Below are 25,140 nucleotides of genomic sequence, written 5' to 3' on the forward strand. Positions count from 1 at the left end.
TCTATCAAGTTCCAAAGGGTGTAAAATAGGGTAACTTGATTACACCTGGACTACTTCAATGAGTTTTAAATTAGATATTAAAGAAGTGTGAAAGCAAATGAAACAGAAGAGCAATACATAACAACTACATATAGATCTTGACTGCTGAATTCAACATAATGCAAGTTTTCCTTGGCGTTCATAGACATCACAGATCACTACCAGAACATCACGTAAGTTTATTTCAGATGTAACAGCAATGTTAAAATTGACAAGTTTAATCTTTACTGCACCAAGTAAACTTAACCATTAAGTATTTTTTTTAAAGTTATCCCCTCCAAAAAACTGAGGGAGCTTTTCTTTTTCCACCACCACATATCAAAGTGTCCCAATAGTTCTCTTTTTGGAGGACTTTCAATTGATGAGTAACTGCCTTTGAGATACATTTCAGAACTTCATTCCTCAAATAAAAACTAATCTGGACAAATTATATATTGCATAGAATTCTCTACAGATGCTTTTCTTTAGAACCCAAATGGAAATACCCTACAATAAAATTTTAACTGTTTTGCTCATAGTAAGAACTATCTGACCTGAAAAATATGATGAATATAATCTGTGATCTTCCAGTTAACACAAGTATTGTTTGACTTTAAAGATAGTTTTCACCACATATCAAATAATCAAACCAAAATGGGACATTACATTAGTCTTTACTGATTCATAGGCATATGAACTAGACCTAGCTTCTACCTGTTCCACTTCCTCTTCCTCTATAAGTGGACAGAATACAAGTTTGATGTAGGACGATTAACCCTTTACAAACATTTACAATTTAAAATAAGTCACTGACTAGTGTGGAAAAAGAAATTCTATAATGATAGGGAGCCTAAACACTCAATTCAAACTTTTTTTTCTTCCTTAAATAACATGTACTTAATAATGAGGCAGCTATTCGGTTTTTCAATAACAACATTTAGGGATACATTCATAGGACTGATTAGACAGTCCAGGTGAAATGGTTATAGAAATAGAGGCAGTGTCATTTATATATCAAAATCTATTTTGATATCTGGAAGTTTACAAAAAAGCTGAATTCTTCAAACTAATTATGCCTTCTGTGACTTAAGCACTCTTTTCTTGGCAAGACCAAGCTGAACCTTATCCATAAAGATAAAGGTGCTTAACTACTAAACTTTTCTTCTAACCTTAGATTTGAACTGTTTAAACATTTAAGAAACTGATACCCTAAAAACCAGTATGGTCTTTTCTACATTTAACTATCTGGAGTTTAGAACCCTATAAACTCACTCATCAATTTATCTTTCTTTTCTGTATTATTCTTGGCACTGTATTATTCTCTGGCAAAGTCTACTGTACTTTGTACTTTCACATTCTCAAACAAAAAAAACATTATAAAGAGTACATAAGCACTTTGCATAATAATTGTCATTTAACATATCTGGAGATGAAACCTCTTACCAGCATTTACATAACAGGATAAGTATTATGAATCAATATTCCACTTAAGTCCAAGCCCTGTACACTGTTTTAAAGTTTAATGAGAGCATTTTTTGGGTCATCAGTACTGGCAATCTGTTCTAAATATTGGAGATGGGACTATGGGAGGAAAACATGAATATTTCAGATAACTCCTATCTCACAAAACTCATCAATCTGTCAAAGTCACTCACTAAGTGCCAGAAAACTACCTGGCATAAACCAGTCATATCAGTAGAAGAGGTCACAGTGATATCTGCATTATTAACACTTTGTACTTCTACTTTTCCAAGAATAGAAGCACTATGTTTAACAATTCCCCTTACCCCAAATTCTTCAACTCAAAATACATAGGCACAGAGTCTAAGCAAATCTGAGATGTTCTCCAACAGATAAGGAATATCACAGCTATGTTATTCTCAAAAATACTGTCTAGATATTCTTACCTGTATTATCAAATGATTGATGGTCACACTTTTAACAGCCTGCATTAGTCAACATTAAATGCATTTATTGTGCCACAAGTACATCTATGCTTCCTTTTTAGGTTATTTTTTAATATGTAAAAGAAGAAACATCTGCTTCAGGATAATTTAAGGGCATTGACCTATAAGGACATCAATTCCATTTTTATTATGAAACTATTACTGGATTTACTGAAGAAAAAGAAGAGGAGAAAAAACTTAAATCACAACAAACTTCTTTAGGTCAGTTAAAGGCCGTATCTCTAGCTGGGATATTAAAAAAAAATTAATCTCACCAGCCCAACTCTCAAAGTTAATGCCACTAGTAACAATCAACAGCAGGAAAAACAAACCTGCTAACAAGCCCACTCATTAACAAAAAAGCAGTTTAATTCAAATACTTAAACCAAAGTATAACACTACCTACCCAAACTGCCCCATCCACCAACAAGAGAAGAAATAAATTGCTTTAGAAACCAAAATAAACTTAGTACTTCTAACAAGGATAACAATGGTTCAACTCCTGAGAGTGCTCAGAAGGACTAAAGGTGGAGTGAAGGCAATGTCAAGGGATTAATCCCCCAAATAGTCTTTAAAAATTCAAAGTACCACAAACACACTAAACTTGTCTAAGAATTAGAGAACAAGATATTGCTGTTGCTTCTTTTTGTCTTTTGAAATGAAAGATTTTGTAGGCTCTGACCTTCAATGTGAAAGCAGGACATTTAAAAAAAAAAAATCAGCTAAAAAATCTGAAATTATCTGACACCCAAATTTTTGGGACCATATATCTTAACTGCGAAACTATACATATCTACCTTCTCTTTCCTTCAATCAAAACACCTCACAAAAAATAAGAGAACTAAAACAATCCAAACATGATTATTTTTGAAAGTCCTTGAAAGAATGAAACTTTTAGAAGAAAGAAAGGAGGAGAAACAAGAACAAGGAAGGAAGGAAGCTTTTAAAGAAAGGGGGGGGGGAATCAATGGGCCTTTCTTTTATTTGGCGACAAGCAAGTGCAAGGAAGTTCATTTGTCATTTGTTCAGTTGTCTGTCTTTTGCACATCTGCATTCTGACCAGAAGGGACTTTGAGGTTTTTCTGTAGCACGTGAGCATCTGCTGGCTCTATCCTCTTGTAGTAGTTCTTCTTTGTCTCAATAATCTCAAAGCCAAATTTCCTGTAGAAGTCAATTGCCGATTCATTGCTGATCTGCACATGCCTGAGGGATAGAAAAATACCAGGGAAAAAAAAAATCAAAGTTCATCAGTTCTCCAGATAGTGTCACATTGTCTTTAGTTATCAGTATGCAACAAAGATTAGGCAAGTATTTCAGAAAAACTCTGGATGACAATTTTACACTTTTAACTTAATCCCTACATTTGCAAGACAGATGGCTGAGATTAAGAGGCTCAATAATAGTGCTTATTCCTGCAGTCAACAAAGGGTAATATACCCTAGAAATCATGAATTTTTTTATTGTAAAAAGAGAAAAGACAATAAAGATGATTCAAAGGCCTCCATATTAACACTTGTGAAAAGAAAAAAAATTAGGGCCTCAAATGCCTAACTATACCCTCTTTCTGACGGATTAAAAAAACATGCTATACTATGAAAATAATCTGTGGTCTCTTTTTTTAAAAGATTTATTTTATTTACTTGAAAGTTATAGAGAGAAAGGTCTTCCATCTGCTGGTTCATACCCCAGATGGCCGTGATGGCCAGAGCTGCACCGATCCGAAGCCAGGAGCTTCTTCTGGGTCTCCCATGTGGGTGCAGGGGCCCAAGCACCTGGGCCATCCTCCATTGCTCTCCCAGGCCACAGCAGAGAGCTGGACTGGAAGAGGAGCAACCGGGACTAGAACCCGGTGCCCATATGGAATGCCGGCACCGCAGGTGGAGGATTAACCAAGTGAGCCACGGCACAGGCCCCATCTGTGGTCTCTTGAGATCCAAGTATAATTATAATCTGATTTTGATGAATAAATTCTACTACAAATATGCACATCGCTAACAGCCTTGAAAAAAACATAGAAAGTACTAATAGTATATGGCATGAGAAAAGCAGTATTAATCATTTTGTACTATGCCAATATGTGAGTCTTAATCCTGGTTGCATTCCTAGGACTTTGGAGCTCTTACCTGATTATAGCTATATCAAGTTTCTAATCTATTTTCAAAAGCAAATAAAACTTCATAACAGGGGCCACTGCTGTGGCACAACGCGTTAAAGCCCTGGCATGCAGCACCAGCATCCCATGTAGGCGTCAGTGAGTCTCGGCTGCTTCACTTCCAATCCAGCTCTCTGCTATGGCCTGGAATGCAGTAGAAGATGGCCCAAGTCCTTGGGCCCCCTGCACCTGCGTGGGAGACCTGGAGGAAGCTCCTGGCTCCTGATGGGCCCAGCTCCAACTATCGTGGCCATTTGGGGAGTGAACCAGAGCGTAGAAGATCTCTTTTTATCTCTCTGCCTTTTCCTCTCTGTAACTGCCTTTCAAATAAATAAATCTTGCAAAAAATATTCATAACTCTAGTCAGCCCTCTATATGCACAAGGTCTGTACCCACAGACTTAACCAACCAAAGATGGAAGATATTCAAAAACAAGAAAGCACATCTGTACTTCTCATTATTTTCTAGTCAAAAAATTACAACTATCTACATAGCATTTACATCATATTAGGTCTTATAAGTAATGTAGGGATGATTTAAAATTACACAAGAGGATGTGCATTATGTCATATGCAAATACTACACTGTTTTATATAAGGGACTTAAGCATCCTCAGATTTTGGTATCTAAGGGTGGTCCTTGAACCAATCCCTGAGAGTACTGAGGCTCAACTAAACTGCCACAAATGTTTCCTAAGACAAAATGAAAGAAGTGATCCTCTTTTAAAGTTTATAGTAGAGTTTTCTGCTGCTGATTTAAATACTTTATGTAAGAACAGTAAATATTATTTTACTTACAGATAAATGTTGTCAAAAGTGCCATCTTTTTCACAGATGTTTAAGACGTGATTTAGCATTTTCGTCCCTATTAATAAGAACAAGTTGCAAATAAGTAACTTCGTAAGTTAACCTTTTAATTACAGGCATCTATTTGCCATTTTAATTACTTATTGTTTGCTAATAGAATTTATGAAGTATACACATCCTTGTTTCCAAACTTTTGCTCTCTCTATATATAATACCTACATATGTTTAAAACTGTTATCAGGAGAGCAATCTTTTTATACAATCACTTCCAGGTACTCAAAAAATAGAAAAAAACAAAGTGATAAATCTATGCAGTGCTTCCAACTGAACTATATTAATAAACAAACACCAGTTATTTTCACATTATTTTACAGATCTCAATAATACTTTCTCTGGTACCCCTAAGAGGAATAATAGACTTTAGTAAGGTATATTAGCCAGGTATATTAACAATGTATTTATGTTTCTTTCAATAAGTAAAAAAATAAATAAATAAATAAAAATACAAGTAATTTTACCTATTCCTAGCCTTCGGTAAGGTGCCAGACATCCCAGTGTCATGATGTAAAGCCTCTTCTGATTCTGTGAATGATCCACCCTACAGCATACTGCACCTACAGCAATATCATTGAAATAGGCTGCCACAGAAAATAAAGATATAAAGTTCAAAAGACAAAATAACACAATGCTTAATCTCCCCTTCTAAAGAACTAAAGTGTTGGTATCAGCATTAAATTCTATAAGTTAATCTATGAATATTAATGGCCTCAAAACACTTGTAAGTTTAAGCCTCCTAAAGAGTAAAGCACATAACCAAAATAATAAACATTTAATATTTTAAAATTCAAATATTTCATCTTGATTTCTCTGAAATTTTCCACAGAACCTAGAACTCGCCTTTTCTTCACTTGTAAAATAAGGATACTAAGTTAGTTAATTCCTTCTGCTCTAATACTTAAAAAAAATAGGGTTCTAGAACATAAATGGAAATCATATACCAAGTTTTGCTAGCTCTCCAACCTCCAGCACGTCCTTGTAGAACTTGTCATTATAGCTGACTGGAAAGATGACTTGGTTCAGTCTCTTCAACTGTTTAATATTGTGTGGTGTCACATCTCCCAGCTCGATCCGGCTACTGGAACAAATTAAAATGTACTCAATAAAATATAATTAGCTCCGTTAAGATTAAAATATTTTAAAAAATGCATCCTAATTAACCATTTGTGAAAACTTTAGAGGAGAAATGACTGAACAAGAATGCCAATCACTACTTTTATATAGTGAAAAACTGATCTAATTGTCCACTGGTGAAGTACTAAAGAAGGCAGGCTATACCTACATTATTAATTAAAAGGATCTTTGGTTACATGACTGATAAAATCTAAGCTTCCCATAGTGAGTTTATATTCTGCTAATATTACCATTTGTAAGAAACTTTTGTCAGCCATTCAATCCAAACTCTACTCACAGCTTCCATGTAATTGTGTATACTAAGGGATAAATGTAGTACCCAATAACTACTTAAAGACAGAATACTACTCTACAATAAATGCCAAAAATTTCCCTGTAGTTCAAGGTTCAGAAAAACTTCAATAAATTTACTACAGCATATTGAAAAGACTGAAGCTATCTAATATTGGCAAGGGTAGCAAATACTGATATGCTGTAGATGAGAATATAAAGAGAAGTAATATCCTTTGAGGACAATCTAGCATCATGTATTGAGAAACCTCAAGCACACACATCACACCAAAGCATTGTGGCATAGCAGGTAAAGCCACTGCCTGGGACACTGGCATCCCATATGGGTGCCAGCTCCTATCCTGGCTGCTCCACTTTTTTTTTCTTTTAAAAGATTTGTTGGCAGGCGCCGCGGCTCACTAGGCTAATCCTCCGCCTTGCGGTGCCGGCACACCAGGTTCTAGTCCCGGTCGGGGCACCGATCCTGTCCCGGTTGCCCCTCTTCCAGGCCAGCTCTCTGCTGTGGCCAGGGAGTGCAGTGGAGGATGGCCCAAGTGCTTGGGCCCTGCACCCCATGGAAGACCAGGAGAAGCACCTGGCTCCTGCCATCGGATCAGCGCGGTGCGCCGGCCATTGGAGGGTGAACCAACGGCAAAAGAAAGACCTTTCTCTCTGTCTCTCTCTCACTGTCCACTCTGCCTGTAAAAAAAAAAAAAAAAATTTGTTTTACTTGAAAGTGAGTTACACAGAGAGAGGAGAGGCAGACAGCAGAGGGAGAGAGACAGGGGGGTCTTCCAACCGCTGGTTCACTCCCTAGTTGGCCGCAATGGCCGGAGCTGCACCGATCCAAAGCCAAGAGCCAGGAGCTTCTTCAGGGTCTCCCATGAGGGTGCAGGGGAGGGGCCCAAGGGCTTGGGCCATCCTCTACTGCTCTCCCAGGCCATAGCAGAGAGCTGGGTAGGAAGTGGAGCAGCCGGGACTCGAACCGGCACCCATATGGGATGCTGGCATTGCAGGCAGCAGCCTTACCTGCTATGCCACAGTACTGGCCCCCTGGCTGCTCCAGTTCCAATCCAATCCCTGCTAATGGCTTGGGAGAAGCAGTGGAAGATGGCCCAAATGTTTTGGGTCCCTGCCCACATGAGAGTCCTGGAAGAAGTTCCTGGACATCTGGGGGAATGAACCAGTAGATCTGTCTCTCCTCTGTTAATTCCAACCAAGTAAATCTTACACATACTCAAAAAAACCCCTTTGAGTAACATTCCTGTTAGAACTTTATTCCAAGAAAATTCATTCAAGTATCTATAATTATGTACAGCCAATGCACTGAGAACCATGTCCTAGGAACCATCAGCAACAAAGAGGTGGTATTCAAGATTCACATTATGGATGGACATCCCTGCTCTTTTTCAGAACCAGAATCTCTGGACATTTGCATCTACATACTGAATAACATTCCAGTTTAAAAATTACCCATCAAGAAGCCACATTTAATCAAAACAACTGGTTTCATGGGAAAAGACATTAAAGCTAAAAAGTTTCTAACAAAACTGTTTTCCCTTTAGAGATAAGGAATTTTAAATAACTCAAGTCAATTTCACTATTACTGTAATTTAAGGTTGATCAAATGTGATAAAGCTAACAAAGAAAAATCTGCACAATTTTCTTCATATTACTTCCAGCTCTATCATTAACAGAGGTGTCTAAATATCTTATATGCCTTTCCAAACATCCTAACAGTAGGTGATAAAACAAAGAAAAAAGAGCACACCAAATCAAATTTTAAAAAAATCATCATTAAAAAACTGGTCTAATGCCAAGCAAGTATCCAGAAAATCATGTAGGTGTTACTCATTTCTCCTAGTTTGATAGTAACAGCATTAGTGTAACAGTAGCAAAAACACAAATACACACCCTAATTAACATGAATGTACATCATACTTTTATAATAGAAAAAGATCTTTAAAAAACTTTTATGAACAGAAGAAATAAAATATAAGTGTCCACTCAAGTGGAATTGGCTAAAGGAAACATGTTACATCCCATCCATACATTTAGCACACACAAAAATGCTGTGATACATTTTTTTTCATGGAGGAGAAAAACACATTCCAATAACACATAATAATTCACAGAAAAATGTATGAAAGCGTATTCAAAAAAGTATGTCATAAAAATTAGGTAATTTTAACAGCAGCATTCTTTGAAGTCCTAAAATTCAAATGAATCGGGACCAATGTTGTGCTGCAGTGGGTGACTCAGCATCCCATATGGGAGCACCTGTTGCTTCCAATCCAGTTCCCCACTAACGTGTCTGGGAAGGCAGCGAAAGATGGTCCAAGTACTTGGGCTCCTGCCACCCAGAAGAGAGATGTGGATGGAGTTCCAGGGTTCTACCTTCAGCTTGGCTCAACCCTGGCTGTTACAGCCTTTTGGGGAGTGAGCTAGAGATGGAAGAGCTGTGTATGTGTGTACATGTGTGTGTGTGTTCAAATAAAGTGAAAAAAAAAAAAAAACCCACAAAAAACACACACTAGTTTCTATTATGGTGGACAAAGCAAATATAAATAGAGAAATCACTAGGGAATAGCCAGCATTATTAATCTCTTCCTAATTAAAAAAAAGTATTGACTTTTTAAAAAAAGTCAGAAATGACTTAGGAACTAAGTTTATTTCAAAATGTGTTAAATTTAACATTATCAGCAAAATTCAGCTTTAAATATAGCTTAACTCCCATTAACATGATATGTCTGATTGAAATGGAATACTTCAGTAATCCTGATCACGTAGTTCTACATTATTTTAAGATGTGGATATTCTAAATATATCATAGCAATATCACCAACTTGTAAATTTAGCCAAGAACATGTAGTATCAAAAGCTTAAGCAATAAAGGACACATAGAAATGTCAAGAAAATGAGATCATCTGAATGTAAAAACTCAACAGCTTTTAGAAGTTAAAACAACTTCCAAATTAAAAGTCTAAAAAGGCCGCTGCCATTATGTGGAAGACCCAGAAGGAGTTCCAGTCTCCTGGCTCCAGCCTGGCCAGCCTTGGCTATTGTGGTCATTTGGGGAATGAACAACAGATGGAGGATTTGATTGCCACCCCGCCGCCTCTGTCACTCAGCTTGTCAAATAAATAAATCTAAAAAAATAAAAATTCTGTCAATCTGAAATTTTCCAGAGTTCTCATGAAAATAGTAACATCAGTTCTGTTTCAATAAATATGGAGAGGGAGAAGGAAAGGCGAAGGGGAGAGAGAGGACGACATCTCCTATTTGCACAGGTTCACTACCCCAAAGCTTGCAACAAACTAGGGTTGGGTCACGCTGAAGCCAGAAACCAGGGACCCATTCTAGGTCTCCCAAGTAGGTGGCCAGGACACAAGTACTTGAGCCAAGACCTACTGCCTCCCTTGGTATGCATTAGCAGGAAGCTGGAATCTGGATCAGAGCTGGGACTGGAACACAGGCACTCTGATATGGGATGCAGGCTTCCTAGAAGGCCCCTTAACAGCCAGTTCAAATGCCCAATTGCCCTCCCCTATTGCCAAACGCTTTTAAGGTAAGGATGATCATTTAACAAAACAAAACTACTTACATACCAATGTACCTTATATGTGATTGGAAGGCATATTAATGTTAAATAGATAAAAATTAGATAGTAGAGTTGTACCTAGTCTGTTTATATGAAAAAAATTTCCCTTTTTTAACACATCATTTTGAGAGTTCTTCCTTGAACATACAAGGGTTGATAAAAAGTACAGAAAGTGGAATTTAAAAGATAAGTTTATTCTGGCACAAAAAATGTTAAAATCTATGCATAGTTTTTTTTTTTTCTTTTTTCATAGTACATATTTTCCACAAACTTTCTGAAGACCTCTCATATATAAGGTTGAGTACGACTGTGGTTTCAGGTAGCCACTAGGGCTTTTGGAACATATCCCTGTGGATATGGGGAAACTATGGTAATAAACTTCCTACTCTGTGTCAATTTCTCAATCTGACAAATCTGGTGAGGGCAGAGAGAAGTGGAATGGCTCACTGCAAAAAATATGCTATTTGATCAGGGAGAATTTTACTTAACACGTTACTTGACTGCTGGCCTGAAAGTTAAATCAGCCATGAGGTCACATCTATTTGATCCAGTTTTTCTTTCTCCTTTCTTGATTTTTAAATTAAGTTGGCTGCTACAAAAAGTTCGCAAAAACTGTACATCATGAAAAAAAAAATTTCATACCTTTCAAAAATTTTTGCACCAAGATATATCTTCCAATTCTATTTCCCATAAACTTTCTTAAGTATCTTTGTATTAAAACAAGACTTTACATAAGGGCTAAATTTGTAGCTTCTCCTGCTTTACTCATTTACCTTATCTACTTGGTCCCTGTTGGCACTGGACTTTACAACCACAAAACTTTACAATCTAACCACAGAAAATTAAAGACAGCAGTTATTAAAGGAATTATTCTCTTAGCTCAAGAAAATTTGTGGATATGTTATTTTAACATTTGTATAAGTCCTTAGATGTGGAAATGCAACTACTTGCCTTCCTCTTTATAGAGCCCATTAGCTATTCATCTGTGTCAGCAGATTAGTCTGTTATACAGTCAAATCTCTATAAATGCCAGCCTCCCCTATCAGTGTGTTGGTTCAAGCCCTGGCTGCTCCTCATCAGATCCAGCTTCCAGTTAATGTACCTGGGAAATAGATAATGGCCCAAGTATTGGGTCCCTGCTACCCACGTGGGAGACTTACATGGAGTTCTAGGATCCTAGCTTCAGCCTGGCCCAGCCCCAGCTGTTGAAGGCATTTGGGGAGTGAACCAGTAGATGAAATAGCTCTTTCTCCTTGCCTCTCTGTAACTCTTTCAAATAAACATACAAATGAATAAATCTTTACAAAAAGAATTCCAAGTTTTAGCACAGCAACATCAATAATAAGCATCATCAGAATGGGCATTTAGCCTAGCAGGAAACCCATGTCCCAGATCAGAATGCCTAGGTTAGATTTCTAGTAGAGGCTCCAGTAAATACGTTCCTGCCACCCACACAGGACTGGTTCCCAGCTTCTGACTGTGGACTTGGCCCAGTCCTGGTATACGGGACACTTAGGGACCAGCAGATGTCACCTGTCTCTGTTTCTCAAAAAATAAAAGCATTGCCTTAATCCATTTTCTACTGCTGCTATAATAGACTAGGTGGGAAATTATAAATAATAGAAACTGCCTCTTGGTTCTTGGGGATGGAAGTGCTAAAATGAGAGGAGGCGGAACTGCTTGAGGGTCTTCATGTATCATAATGTGGCAGAAAGTATCACATAGTAAGAGATGATAAAGGAAATAAAACTTCCACCTTCTATAACAAACCACTCCAATAAAAAAGGCCTTAATTGATTAATCACCTTTTAAAGGGCTCACCTTTAATTTATTTTAGGGAGGGAGAGAGTGAGGGAGAGAATTTGAATCCACTGGTTCACTTCCTAAATACAATTGGAAGACAGAAGCCTCAAATTCCATCCAGGTATTCAACATGGGTGTCAAGGATCCAAGTACTTGAGCCATTACCTGCTGCCTCCCAGGGTGTGCATTAGAGGAAGTCACAATAGGAAGAAGAGCATGAACTCAAACTCAGGCAGTTTGATAGCGGATGTGGGCTTTTTTTATTTTTTAAAGATTTATTTATTATTTTTTATTTGAAAGGCAGTTACATGGGGTGAGGGAGGGGACACAGAGAGACTTTCCATCTGCTGGTTCACTCCTCAAATGGCTACAATGGCCAGAGGTGGGCCAGACTGAAGACAGGAGCTTTTTCTGGGTCTTCCATGTGGGTACAGAGGCTCAACCACTTGGGTCAGTCTCTGCTGCTTTCCCAGGTGCATCAGAAGGGCGCTGGATCAAACAGGAACAGCTGGGAATTGAACTGGTGCCCACAGGGAATGCCAGCATTGCAGGCAGCTGCTTAACCCACTATGCCATTGCACTGGTGCCAGGATATGGGCTTCCTAACCTGTGGATCAGACGCCCATTGCAGGCCCCACCTTTCAACACTATTACAATGGCTTTTAAATTTTTTTTGACAGGCAGAGTTAGACAGGGAGAGAAAGACAGAGAGAAATGTCTTCCTTTTTCCGTTGGTTCACCCCCCAAATGGCTGCCACGGCCGGTGCACTGTGCCGATCCGAAGCCAGGAGCCAGGTGCCTCCTCCTGGTCTCCCATGCAGGTGCAGGGACCCAAGCACCTGGGCCATCCTCCACTGTCCTCCCGTGCCACAGCAGAGAGCTGGACTGGAAGAGGAGCAACCGGGACAGAATCCAGCTCCCCAACCAGGGCTAGAACCCGGGGTGCCGGCGCCGCAGGTTAGCCTAGTGAGCCTTGGTGCCAGCCAATGGCTTTTAAATTTCTACCTGAGTTTTGGAGAAGACATTCAAACCACAGCAAGTACTCAAATGCTTTCAGTTATTAAGGTTAATGTTAATTATATCCATAACTGTAAAAACAAATTGTACAGCAATATTCTAAAGAGCCACAAGATGGGGATATGACTCTACAAAAGTGCATCTTTCTCTTAGTGTAACTTTAGAAATTATAAAGCACACAGTGAAAAAATCAAGTATACAGGAAGTTTAGACTGCTTATACTTTTAATGGTTGTGATGCACCATGGTGCAAAATTTTAACTGCCTGGTTACTTCTTATGCAGTGTGTCTGATTTGAAAGAGATCTTAGAAACCACTGGGTCTATCCCCCTGCATTTTACAGATGTGCCTATGGTCGTACAGTTATTAATAAAGGCAGAATCAGGCCCAACTCTATTAATTCACCTTATAGTGTGAGATCAGCCACACTATGTTCCCTTAAAGGAGTATTGTTTACTATAAGGTTATTTTGAGAGAGGGAAACATACCTAACTGATCTACAGGGAAACATTCACTGTACATTAATAAAGGTGCCTTTGCATAAAACTAAGCATCACTGATTAAGGATCAAAGTAAGCCCAGTAAAGAATTCATCAAAGCACAGCTTAAACACTAACTGCTCATGAGGTTTTAACCAGTATGTCACCTCACTAAGATTTCTACCTCATATGAACTGCATTACATTTCTGCACTGATCTAAGCTTTTATTTTTAGGTCTTCACATATTTCAAGAAATTACTACATTAAGTTTCAGTAAATCCAAGAATTCCCAGATCCTAAATTTTACAGCAGTACTACTGACATTTGGGGCCGGATAATTATTTGGGAGAGGGGGATTTTCCTGTGTATTCTAAGATGTTTAGCAGCATCCTTAGCTTCTACACACTAGGCGCCATACCACCTGGCTATAATAACTGAAAACATCTGTAGAGCAAGAAGTCCTGAGAGCAGTCTGCCATCCAGTTGAGAAGCACTGTTCTAGAGGCTTAGCAGGCATCCCAAAACAGTGATGAAGTGAACCAGACCCCAAACTGCAAGGCTACATTCAGAAGTATAAAAATCTAAGCAAGTATTTGGTTACCAATACTAATACACACATGGACACATTTAAGGCTATAATCTAAAAAGAAACATTCTTCTTTCAAACAATTTTCCCATTGCTATTTACACATGCAACCCAGCTATGCCTTTTCCTTTATCACCTAAATGTTAATGTCTTAGTTTCCAAATCTCTGATTCCAAACACACGTCTGCTCACTGGTGATCTCCCTAAGAATCTCAACTTCTACACATCCAAACCTGATCTCATCACTTCCATGAGAAATTAAGATATCTCTATTCTGTCTTTAAAAAAAAACAAAAAAAAACTTTTATTTAATAAATATAAATTTCCAAAGCACAGCTTATGGATTACAATGGTATTCTGTCTTTATGAACAGACCCATCATTCATCCAATACAGAAAAAATTTTTTAATTGTTTATTTATTTTAAAAGTCAGAGCTAGAGAGAGGGAGAGGCAGATATTCCACCCTAAAAGAGCTATTGTTAAGATTAAATGAGAATCTTGCGAACCCTGAAGGCAGTAGGTGATGCTCAAGTATTTGGGTCTCTGCCACCCATGGAAGACCTGGACTGAGTTCCTGCCTCCTGGTTTGACCTGGCCCAGTCCTAACTATTGTGGGCATCTGGGGAGTGGACCAGCAGATAAAGACTTCTCTTTGTTTTTGTCTTTCAGAAAAATAACAAATGAGAATCTATTGCTTGGTCCAGTAGGCATATTAAAAGGTAGCTATAAAAAAAGAATGCCATGAAGGGGAACAGTAGGAGCACATAAAGGCACAAGAGAAAATTGAAGAGAATAGTTTAAAATAAAACAATTCAAATATGCTTCCAAGATTTTCTTTTTTGGTATCACTTATGTTAGTATTACTGCAGGTATTTGGCCTAGTACGTAAGATGCCAACATCCCATCGTGGAGTACCTCGGTTCAATACCGACCTCCAGCTCCTGTCAATGCAGACTCTGGGAGACAGTGGTAATGGCTTAAGTAACTGGGTTCCTGCCACCTACATGGGAGGCCTGGATGGGTTCCCAGCTCAGGGATTTGGCCTCAGTCCAGCCCTGTCAGCTATGGCATCTGGGGAATAAACTGACAATGGGTGCTCTCTAGACCATTTCTTTCTGTCTAGCAAATAAAGAGGAAATATTAGCATTGATATAGACCAGAAATGGCAGAATGTGACATGTACACCACAGCAGTCATAGTAGGTAACAATAATAGCACCCTAATGCACTGTGATAATAGTACCTGTACCTAATAATTCACAGAAGCTATCAACAGGTTAGATGTGGCACATGAATTAGAATCTTTGGGCATCCCAGTTTGGGTTCAATCCACTCTCTTTCACAATAAAGAAACCAAGGTCCAAAGAAACTTATTAGGAACTCTACTATTAGCTATCATTTGTGGCACACTGAACTAAATAAAACTTGGTTGCTTTTATTCCAATGCTTTTTTTCATTGCAGTATGCATCCTTTATAACGATAAATACTAAACCATATAAACTAGAAGGGAACAAGTACAAATATAGTTTTAAATTTTTTGCCAGGCAGAGTTAGACAGTGAGAGTGAAAGAGAGTGAGAGTGAGAGTGAGAGAGAGGGAGAGAGAGAGAAAGGTCTTCCTTTCCGTTGGTTCACTCCCCCAATGGCCGCCACGGCTGATGCTGTGCCAATTCGAAGCCAGGAGCTGGGCGCTCCTCCTGGTCTCCCATGCGGGCGCAGGGACCCAAACACTTGGGCCATCCTCCACTGCACTCCCGGGCCACAGCAGAGAGCTGGACTGGAAGAGAAGCAACGGGAACAGAATCCGGCACCCCAACCAGGACTAGAACCCGGGGTGCTGGCACCACAGGCAGAGGATTAGCCAAGTGAGCCACAGTGCCGGCCCAAATATAGCTTTAAATATATCTTAATTTTCTGGAAAGAGAATGTTTAAAATGCTAAGTACCAAACACCCAATTAAAAACCAGGTATGTTATACAACAGGTTAAGTTACAAGGACATACAAATGACCAACAAAACTGGAAAATGTCCATCTTCACTAAGCAAAAAACAAAAAAAGGTAAAGATATGCCATCTATCACCTCATCAGCTAGTAAAGCTACAGTTAAAGCTTTATGTGAATATGTACTCAAAACCAACTTGAAAGGAAACTTAGTTTTTTAAAAAAATTCTTTATTTATGTATTTATTTATTTGACAGGCATAAAACCAGAGTCAAATATTCCACCTGCTAATTCAATCCTCAAATGTCCACAGTGGCCAGGGCTGGGCCAGGAGCTGGGAATTCAATCCTTGTCTCCCCTGAGTTGGCAGGGACCCAGCTACTTGAGCCATCACCTGTGGCCTTACACAGTGCGCATTCATAGGATTCAGGAATTGGGCACAGATACAGGATGTGGGTGTCTCAACCCAGGATCTTAACTACTAGACCAATAACTACTCAGTGTTAGTTATTTTTTATCATTATACACATGTTCAATGTATGCGGCACATGTAACACAAAGGAATTACATTCCAACCATGGTTGAAATGAAAGTTAATATCTTCCTAATTGAAAATGAGTCTTGATGTGAATGGAATGGGAGAGGGAGCGGGAAATGGGAGGGTTGCGGGTGGGAGGGAAGTTATGGGGGCGGGGGAGCCACTGTAATCCAAAAGCTGTACTTTGGAAATTTGTATTTATTAAATAAAAGTTAAAAAAAAGAAAGTTAATATCTTCCTCCATTTTCTTAAGGTTTTTAAAATATCCCTCTCCTTTCCACTCCACTCCTATGGAGGAAAGGTATTCTCACACACTGCTGACAATTTAAATTACCACTGTCTTGTTAGAGGTCAGGCAGCAATAAATGAAAGAACTTTTTATCTACAAAACAAGATTTTCCCTTCAGAGCAGCTTCAGCAATGACAGAGACAGAATGCAGATTGTACTAGTTCAGGAAAGGCAAATAAACACTTCCAATTATTCCTTCCTCTTCTCAGCAAGCAAAGTGACTGCATTATAATACTTTAAACAACAACCAAAGTCGCCCAGAATCCTTTACCACATCCATAAACAAGTTGTTCCACCCATAAGTTGAAACATTTAGATCTACCATTTGAGAACCAGAAACTAAATGAAGAGATAATGTTTTACACAACTTTTTTTTTTAAAGGTCTAGCACAGCATTATCAAATACAAATATAATTGCAATCCTATATGCAATTTAAAATTTTCTAAAGTCTACATTAACAAGATAAAAAAATTAGGAGACATCACAGAACACTGTCCAACAGTAATGTAATTTCAGTCACATATGTAATTTTAAATTTTCTAGTATCAACATTAATAATTCAAAAAGAAAACAGGAGAGGCCAGTGGCGCAGCTTAATAAGCTAATCCTCCACCTGCGGCGCCGGCACCTCAGGTTCTAGTCCCGGTCGGGGCGCCGGATTCTGTCCCAGTTGCCCCTCTTCTAGGCCAGCTCTCTGCTATGGCCCGGGAGTGCAGTGGAGGATGACCCAAGTGCTTGGGCCCTGCACCCACATGGGAGACCAGGAGGAAGCACCTGGCTCCTGGCTTGGGATCAGCGCCGTGCGCCAGCCGCAGCAGCTGTTGGGAGGGTGAACCAAAGGTAAAGGAAGAACCTTTCTCTCTGTCTCTCTCTCTCTCTCACTGTCCACTCTGCCTGTCAAAAAAACAAAAACAAAAAAACCAGGAGAAATCATTTCAACATGTAATCAAAATAAAACCTATTAAGAATATTATGGGCCGGCGCCGCAGCTCAATAGGCTAATCCTCTGCCATGCAGTGCCGGCACCCTGGGTTCTAGTCCCGGTCGGGGCGCCGGATTCTGTCCCGGTTGCCCCTCTTCCAGTCCAGCTCTCTGCTGTGGCCAGGGAGTGCAGTGCAGGATGGCCCAAGTGCTTGGGCCCTGCACCCCATGGGAGACCAGGAGAAGCACCTGGCTCCTGCCTTCGGATCAGCGCGCTGCGCCGGCCGCGGCGGCCACTGGAAGGTGAACCAACGGTAAAGGAAGACCTTTCTCTGTCTGTCACTGTCCACTCTGCCTGTAAAAAAAGAAAAAAAAAAAAAAAGAATATTACGGATATTTTATATCATTTTAGAAATCCAGTTTACCATACAGCACACCATCAACTGTGATGCTCATGTTCTTCAAAAATATTTGATTTGAAAACTGTACAGTAGATGTTGATATGTAAGATATTTCAAATATACTTAAAAGTTTTCCAGTAACTTCAGTCACAAAAAGCACATCTCAAGGTGTTCAATAGCAAACTGTGACTAGTCACTACTGTACTGGACAGGATTAACATCTTGCCTGTAAGTTAAGCACTGAATACATTTAAATGTATGACAAAAGATGAGAAATAAAAATAAAACAGGTATGGGTGACAGCACTATTTATAATTTTGGAAAGACATTTCTATTGGTTACTATTTATATTCCACTGGTTACGGTAGGCTGTGTTTTTGTAAAAAAAAAAAAAAAAAGATGGACAATCATCTGACTAATTAAGAAAGCATATTTCTTCTTCAAATGTTGCAAAGCTGGAAGTCATAGCTAATACCTGGAAGAAAATATTGTAAGTCAAATAATTTCCAAAACAGAGGCAACAGCAAAGTAAAATTTAATAATTTAGACGAATGACAACAGTTGTCCCATTTTCCCTCTCTACTAATCACATGTACAGTAATATTCAATAGTAGTCAGGATGTTCAAAATAATGTAAATGGAATATATCCTGATACAATAGATGAGCACTTAGCCTATTGGATAACCTTTAAAGATCCTTCCCAACTCAGAAATTCTTTTTTTCAGTAGTAAAAGAAAGTGGGCAAGATTCTGTCTTCGTGAAATATTGGCAAAGAGACTTTGGTTGCCACTAGATAAGGCAGGAGAAAGTATGGAAGAACGCTAGACATGGAGTATTCCTAAGGGTGAGGGTGTTCAGGACTTAGGCTGCTCTCATACTCTCCTGGCTGGCTCTGTCAAATGTTAACAGAGGCGGCTCCTCAGAGGTTCAGATGTGTTCACAGTATAGTAGTAATTGTAATAGTAAAAGCATGCTAGCCAAGTCTAATGAAGAGAGTACACCTGATAGACTACACAGGCAGCTCAGGAAAGAATTGAGAGCCATTTTTAAACACTGCTTTTGAGAAGCAGAGAGGGGGAGAAAGACAAAGAGAGCACTTCCCAAGTGCCTTCAACAGCCAAGATGCAGAGCTAGGTCAAAGCCAAAATTTGGGAACTCTATGCAGGTCCCTCACATGGGTAGCCAAGGACCCAATTACTTAAGCAACCACCTGCTCACTCCATCTCAGGGTACACAGGGACTGACACTTAAGCACTCCTATATGGAATGAGGATGTCCTAGGCAACATCTTCACAGCTAGGCTAAACACCCACCCTACCATATAGACCTTAAATGAACATTGACTGTTAAGGTGGGTGGGGAGGAGGCTGATAAACATAGTACTTCCTTCTCCATGGTATAGGTTTGCAGTGCATATGAAATATGAATTACTGAATTTCATGGAGAATATTAGCAGGCATTACTTTGTGAAAAATTAGGTTTGGTGGGGATGAACTAGTAAAAACATCTTGAATTGAAAACAAAGTATATATTGAGAAATTATGTTCAAGAGGTATCATAATAATTTTTATTGGAAATAAAAGTCATCCACACCAGACTGAGGGAATTATGTTGGCTTTACATGGTAGGTAGAAGTATTTATTTCCTTTTTCATGTTGTGAAATTCAAAAGAACATTCTGCTTTACTTTGATTTTAACTGTTCTCAATATTAAGTTTTCAAAGGCAGCCATAACACCTACCACAAATCTGGGTAGCTTAAACACTGATTTATCAGAAACTCCTTCTCCTGAGATGTCTTTTCTTTTTTGGCCCAACCCAAAAACTCCTGAATCCCCTGTGTTCAGAGCTTTACCTAGAGTTGTCAACAATTTTGATAAATTACAGCACTAATGGTAGCACAGCATGAGCCACCAATGTATATACCTGTATAGGTAAGACATTTTCTAAACTATACAATGACTCTATTCATTAATAGATGGAAACACCTGATCTTATGCTTTATGGTACAGCTGTACCTGATGATGACATAGTGAAATAGATTTCATAAGTTCCATTCATTTTTCCTTTATATTAGAACATTACATTATTTTAAAAAATTATAATGCAAAAAGGCTATATGTTAAATGAATTTATCTCAACATAGCAAAAGGGACACCACACAGTATTTGTTAAAATTCAGTATCTTACTAAACAAATCACAAATTATTGGTTTCACAGAAACCAGGCCTACAAAAATTGTCAAATGCCACTTTGGCCTACCTGGCTTTTTTCTTTGTTTTTGCTGACAAAAACCAGCTAAACTGCCTTTTTAACACACATAAACAAACCCCTATTTGTAATAAAAAAAAAAAAAAAATGAAAGACACAAGGTATTTCTAGACTCCTCTGCTCTCCTTGGAAGTTAATCATTATTCTGAGTTCTTTCACGGTTTTGTCTCTCACTTCATAATTTATCTTAATTTTCTATTCTAGTAACATCTGGTCAAAATAGCATCTTTTTAATGATTCAATTAGTAAAACACACTGTCCTGTATTTCTACCATTGCTATACCTGCTTTCCCATCTTTGGCCACATGCATTCGTATCTCATTAAAGACATTTTTATCAGGACAAACCTGCACTTCTTCACTATGAAGGATAAATGGATTTTACTATTACATTGTCACCTTAGTCGTGCTGTCTATGGCACACCTGGTTGAATATCACCTTTCTTAGGAAGAACAACAGATAGGAATAATCAGCTTATCATCCACAAATTCAAGCTACAATGGTTCTCAGGAATAAGCAACCTTAATACATAGGAGGCAGCATTTCTTAATACACAAACTTCATATAAACACACCCTGTAGTTAGTAAACAGCAATGTATCTACTATAGAGGAAAGGAAAAACACATGCCAATACAATGGAATGTCCTATTGTTACTACTAATAAAAATTCCAGTAGCAAAAATATGAAGAACAGTTTCTGATTTCATGTATTTCTATTTAACTTACTGTTCAGCTAGTTAAAATACAATAAAACACTAAGCAAATAAAATTCCATAAAAAATACACATAACTGAAGATGGCGCTGTGGCCTAATGGGTAAAGCCACCACCTGCAGCACCTGCCATCCCAGCTGCTCCACTTCCGATCCAGCTCCCTGCTAACGCGACTGGGAAAGCAATAGAAGATGGCCAAGTGCTTTGGCCTCTGTACCCATGTGTGAGACCTGGAATAAGCTCCTAGCTCCTGGTTCAGACTGGCCTAGCTCTGGCTGCTGTGGCCATTTGGAGAGTGAACCAGTAGACGGAAGATCTCCCTCCCTCTAACTCTACCTTTCAAATAAGTAAACAAATCTTAAAAAAAAAAAAAAAAAAAAAAAAACACTTAATCACAATCAGTTTCACTTTCACAGGCTTTTCCAAATGGAGTCAGGACACTGGCCACATTACAAACCGGTGATACAAGTTTAGGAACTCAAGGACCTTAGCAACTTTTAAACAATTTAGTACATCCTGCCTGCCTTCATTTTTCAGTGCTTTGGATACAGACTTAGAAGCAAAAAAAAAAAAAAATTTTTTTTTTGAAGTCAACCTTACAGTTCATATTGGAGGTTAGACTATTCTTAAGAAATCATCTTTTAGTTCACAATGAAGGGGTTGACGGCTAAGGAGCAGCAGGTTAAACTGCCATCCCCAGTGCCAGCATCCCACTAGGGAACCATTTCAGGTTCAAGTCCCAGATGTTAATTTGCAATCCTGCTCCATGCTAATGCGCCTGGGAAAGCAGCAGAAAATGGCCCAAGTCCTTGGGCCCCTGCACCCACATGGGAGACAGCTCCTGGCTTCAGCTTGGTACAGCCCAGGCGGCCGTGGCCATCTAGGTAGTGAACCAGTAGATGGATGGAGTATCTCTCTCTCTCTTTCAAATAGGTAAATAAATAAATCTTTAAAAAGAAAATTCACGGCCAGTGCCACTGCTCACTTAGCTAATCCTCCGCCTGCGGCGCCGACACCCTGGGTTCTAGTCTTGGTTGGGGTGCCGGATTCTGTCCCGGTTGCTCCTCTTCCTGTCCAGCTCTCTGCTGTGGCCCGGGAAGGCAGTGGGGGATGGCCCAAGTGCGTGGGCCCTGCACTCGCCCGGGAGACCAGGAGGAAGCACCTGGCTCCTCTTTTCGGATCTGCGCAGTGCACCGTGGCGGCCATTTTGGGGGTGGGGAGTGAACCAACGGAAAGGAAGACCTTTCTCTGTCTCTCTCTCTCTCTCTCACTGTCTAACTCTGCTTGTCAAAAAAATAAAAAAAAAAAAGAAAGTTCACAGTAAAAAAAACACATTGTAGGCTCCTAATCCTAAATGATAGGAACTATACGTAAGGACTCTTCATGTATAGTTGCTTTACAATCATTTATCAGTACTGACTCATTAACTAACAGTTCCCACTAACTCTACCCAGTTATTAATTTCTAAGAATCTGCCTATATCAGGTTATGCACAAATATCCATTTTAAATAAAGACAGTAACTTCCTGAGTATCTGCACTCAAAGTAAATTGTGAATAATATCTATTCGGTTCCAAGTCTAACCAAGGTAGTACCTATGAGAAAGAACATTACATCCCATGAAGACTGAGCCAGATCAAAGATTTTGGATCTAAACACCCAGAATAATTTCTTAGGACCCTCCTTTAAATCCACAGCACAGTTTCAAAATTAAAAACCCCTCAACTTTATCATTTTAACAGAACAAACATGTATTGAGTGTCCCTGGTAAAGAAAATACACTAAGAGACATCATCCATACTCGCGTTCAATCCAGTAAAAACCAAACAAAAAATTCTGAAAACATGTTGGATCATATGTAAAGTAGCGCAACTCTCTAGAACACGATTCAAGGAGTATATAATTCCCATACTCAATTAGTTTTTATTGGAACTCTTTAGAACTTGATGTGAAATAATTAATGCAGGTACTGTGAATTTGCTTCCTAAACTTTAAAGATTCTTTATATAAATCATACAATTAAACACTTGAGTGAATATCTAGTATTTAAAGCAAAACCACAGTAAAGTAACTTGTTACAGATCCAGGATCAAATTAAACTTTCTTGGAATTTCTTTTGAGACCTCCAACGGAGATACACAGATAACATTTAGACCTGTTTTACGCAGTACCGAGATCACTTAGAAAACACATCCTCACGAGAGCCGCTGAGTAGTCCGAAAGACTTCACTAATTTACAGCATAGCTACAATTCTTCAACTGACTTATGTTAATAGAAAAAACCTCAGGCATTTCCGAGATTTAACATTTACAAGCTTCCATTTCTCTAAGGGCTGTAGGGCCAAGCTCCAAAACGGCTGATTTAGGTAATGCAATTTAGGTTAACACAATGCTGTATTACTAAAACTGTAATAATACATAAAGTAATGGTAAATAGACATTTTATCCTAATGGGAATAGTCGTACCTAAACAATCCTTAATTTCATCGGAGAGGGAAACCGTGATCACCTAAGGAAAGCATTGTGGTAATCCACGACCCCCTCACACCACTCAGCGGCAAACGGTGAACCACTGAAACAACAGCTCCACCTACTGATGCACAGGACTTCCTTAAACGTTTTGGCATCCCGAGTCAACAGGGCTCGCGCGCTCTCCCCCTCCTCCACTCGCTCTGACCCAACCCAAATCCAGTTGAGTCACTAGCTCTTAATACTCATCCCCAGGCTCTTCATTCCCAACCCTTCTCCCTCCAGAAGATTCTGCAGAAATCCCCCGTGTGAACAAAATGGAAAGGTTGTCAAAGACGGCGGCCGCAGCGCCGAGCCTGCGCCTGGAGGACAAGCAGCCCCTTTCCCCCTGAAGTGGCGGGCCGGGGCTGGCTCAGCCGTGCGCTCCCGGGCAGGAGGCCCCAGGCCTCACAGTGGCCTCCGGGCCCTGCCGCTGGCCTCCGCTCAGCACACAGTCGTCCTCGGGGCGCCGAAACCCTGCGTTCCCGGGTCTCGCCTCCCTTCGCCCTTTAGTCTAACAGCCCGCGCCGAGCCGCCGCCCCCTCTGGGAGCGGAGCAAACAGAAAAAGCCTAAAAGCCTCCGACCGCCCAGCCTTCGCCCCGGACTCCCCTCCTCCGCGGCTCTCCCATTACACGGCCCCGGCTGGGCCCTAGCCGGCTGTCCTTCCTCACCCTTTCATCTTCCCCGCCTGTTGAGGCCGTCGTTACCGCCGCTATCAACGCCGCCGTCGTCGTCGCCGCCGCCCAGAGCCCTCAGCGCTCTCAGCTCGGGCCACTCAACCTCCCGAGCCGGCCTCCTCGCTTCGGGCAGGGAGCGGAGCGTGGGACGGAGACCGCGACAGCCGAGCACGGCCCTGAGCCTCCGGAGGGGGTGGGAGGTGTCTCCCGCCGCCGCGAGGGTGCCTGCGCTGCCCCACACGTGCACCCGGGAACTCGGCTCCCGCTGCCGCCGCCGCCAGCCAGCCCCGCCGCCCCGCTGTGACCTTTCACCCCGCCCCCTCTGCGCGCCGGCGCGTCCGCCGCCCAGCGCGCAGCCGCACTACTCGCCTCTGCGCACCCTTCCCCCTCCTCTCCAAGACCTCCATCTTCCCAACTGGGCTGCGCCTTCGGGCGTCACGCTGCTGCTCCTCCTACCCGTTACGACAGCAGCTGTGGGGCTTGCCTGGTAGGCCCGGGCGGCGAAATCCGGATTTTTCCACCCCTCCCTCGTCGCTCCCAAATCAGCAAGTTCAGTCTTTCCTGACCCTGTTCTTTCTGGTTGATGGTCACCAGCTAGACCGCCAAACGCTTTTGTCTAATAGGGTTTTGTAAAGCCGGTTCCTGTAAGTGTAAACAAGTGTGGAAAGCTCAAGTCAATGAGGTGCTTTAGAAACAAACGGAGCTAACAATCGGCCGGATAACTCGCTACCGCAGGCACACCGTTTTGAGATCACGTGACTAGCCTTAGCCTTACGGCCTGGGACTTTACCGGCAGGCGCCAGTGGCTCGGAACTCCATCGCCATTTCCGGTCCGTGGAGCTGGGCGAGAACGTCACTTCCTTAGCAATGCACTTTAACCCTTGCCATCCGCACTTTTCTCCATTGCACTCTACAACCTAATCGTAGTGGACACTTAGGCTTAATTTTTGTTTTGATCGCTAGAAAAATGCGTATTCAGGCGATCCGTAAAAACGCAAACCCCCGAAAT

At 40.4% G+C, this 25,140-nt stretch overlaps 1 protein-coding gene across 5 annotated transcripts; it reads right to left on the bottom strand.

Annotated features, from left to right (window-relative positions):
* Nucleotides 1–204: 204 nt before the first annotated feature.
* Nucleotides 205–25,100, bottom strand: NAA50 (N-alpha-acetyltransferase 50, NatE catalytic subunit). Of its 5 annotated transcripts, none has more exons than XM_062208265.1 (5): nucleotides 24,922–25,100; nucleotides 5,921–6,057; nucleotides 5,441–5,536; nucleotides 4,914–4,980; nucleotides 205–3,167 (listed from the first exon to the last, which is right to left on the bottom strand). In XM_062208265.1, exons 1-5 carry the CDS (start codon nucleotides 24,954–24,956, stop codon nucleotides 2,990–2,992), a joined length of 513 nt encoding a protein of 170 aa, XP_062064249.1. In that variant the 5' UTR covers nucleotides 24,957–25,100; the 3' UTR covers nucleotides 205–2,989. The 5 variants fall into 5 exon arrangements, with proteins under 5 accessions (XP_062064249.1, XP_062064246.1, XP_062064243.1 ...); XM_062208262.1 differs by having other exon boundaries at nucleotides 5,441–5,560; nucleotides 5,921–6,054; nucleotides 24,922–25,089; XM_062208259.1 differs by having other exon boundaries at nucleotides 5,441–5,560; nucleotides 24,922–25,089.
* Nucleotides 25,101–25,140: the final 40 nt, after the last annotated feature.

The sequence above is a fragment of the Lepus europaeus genome, chromosome 2 (genome assembly GCF_033115175.1).
Source record: "Lepus europaeus isolate LE1 chromosome 2, mLepTim1.pri, whole genome shotgun sequence".
Lineage (NCBI taxonomy): Eukaryota > Metazoa > Chordata > Mammalia > Lagomorpha > Leporidae > Lepus > Lepus europaeus.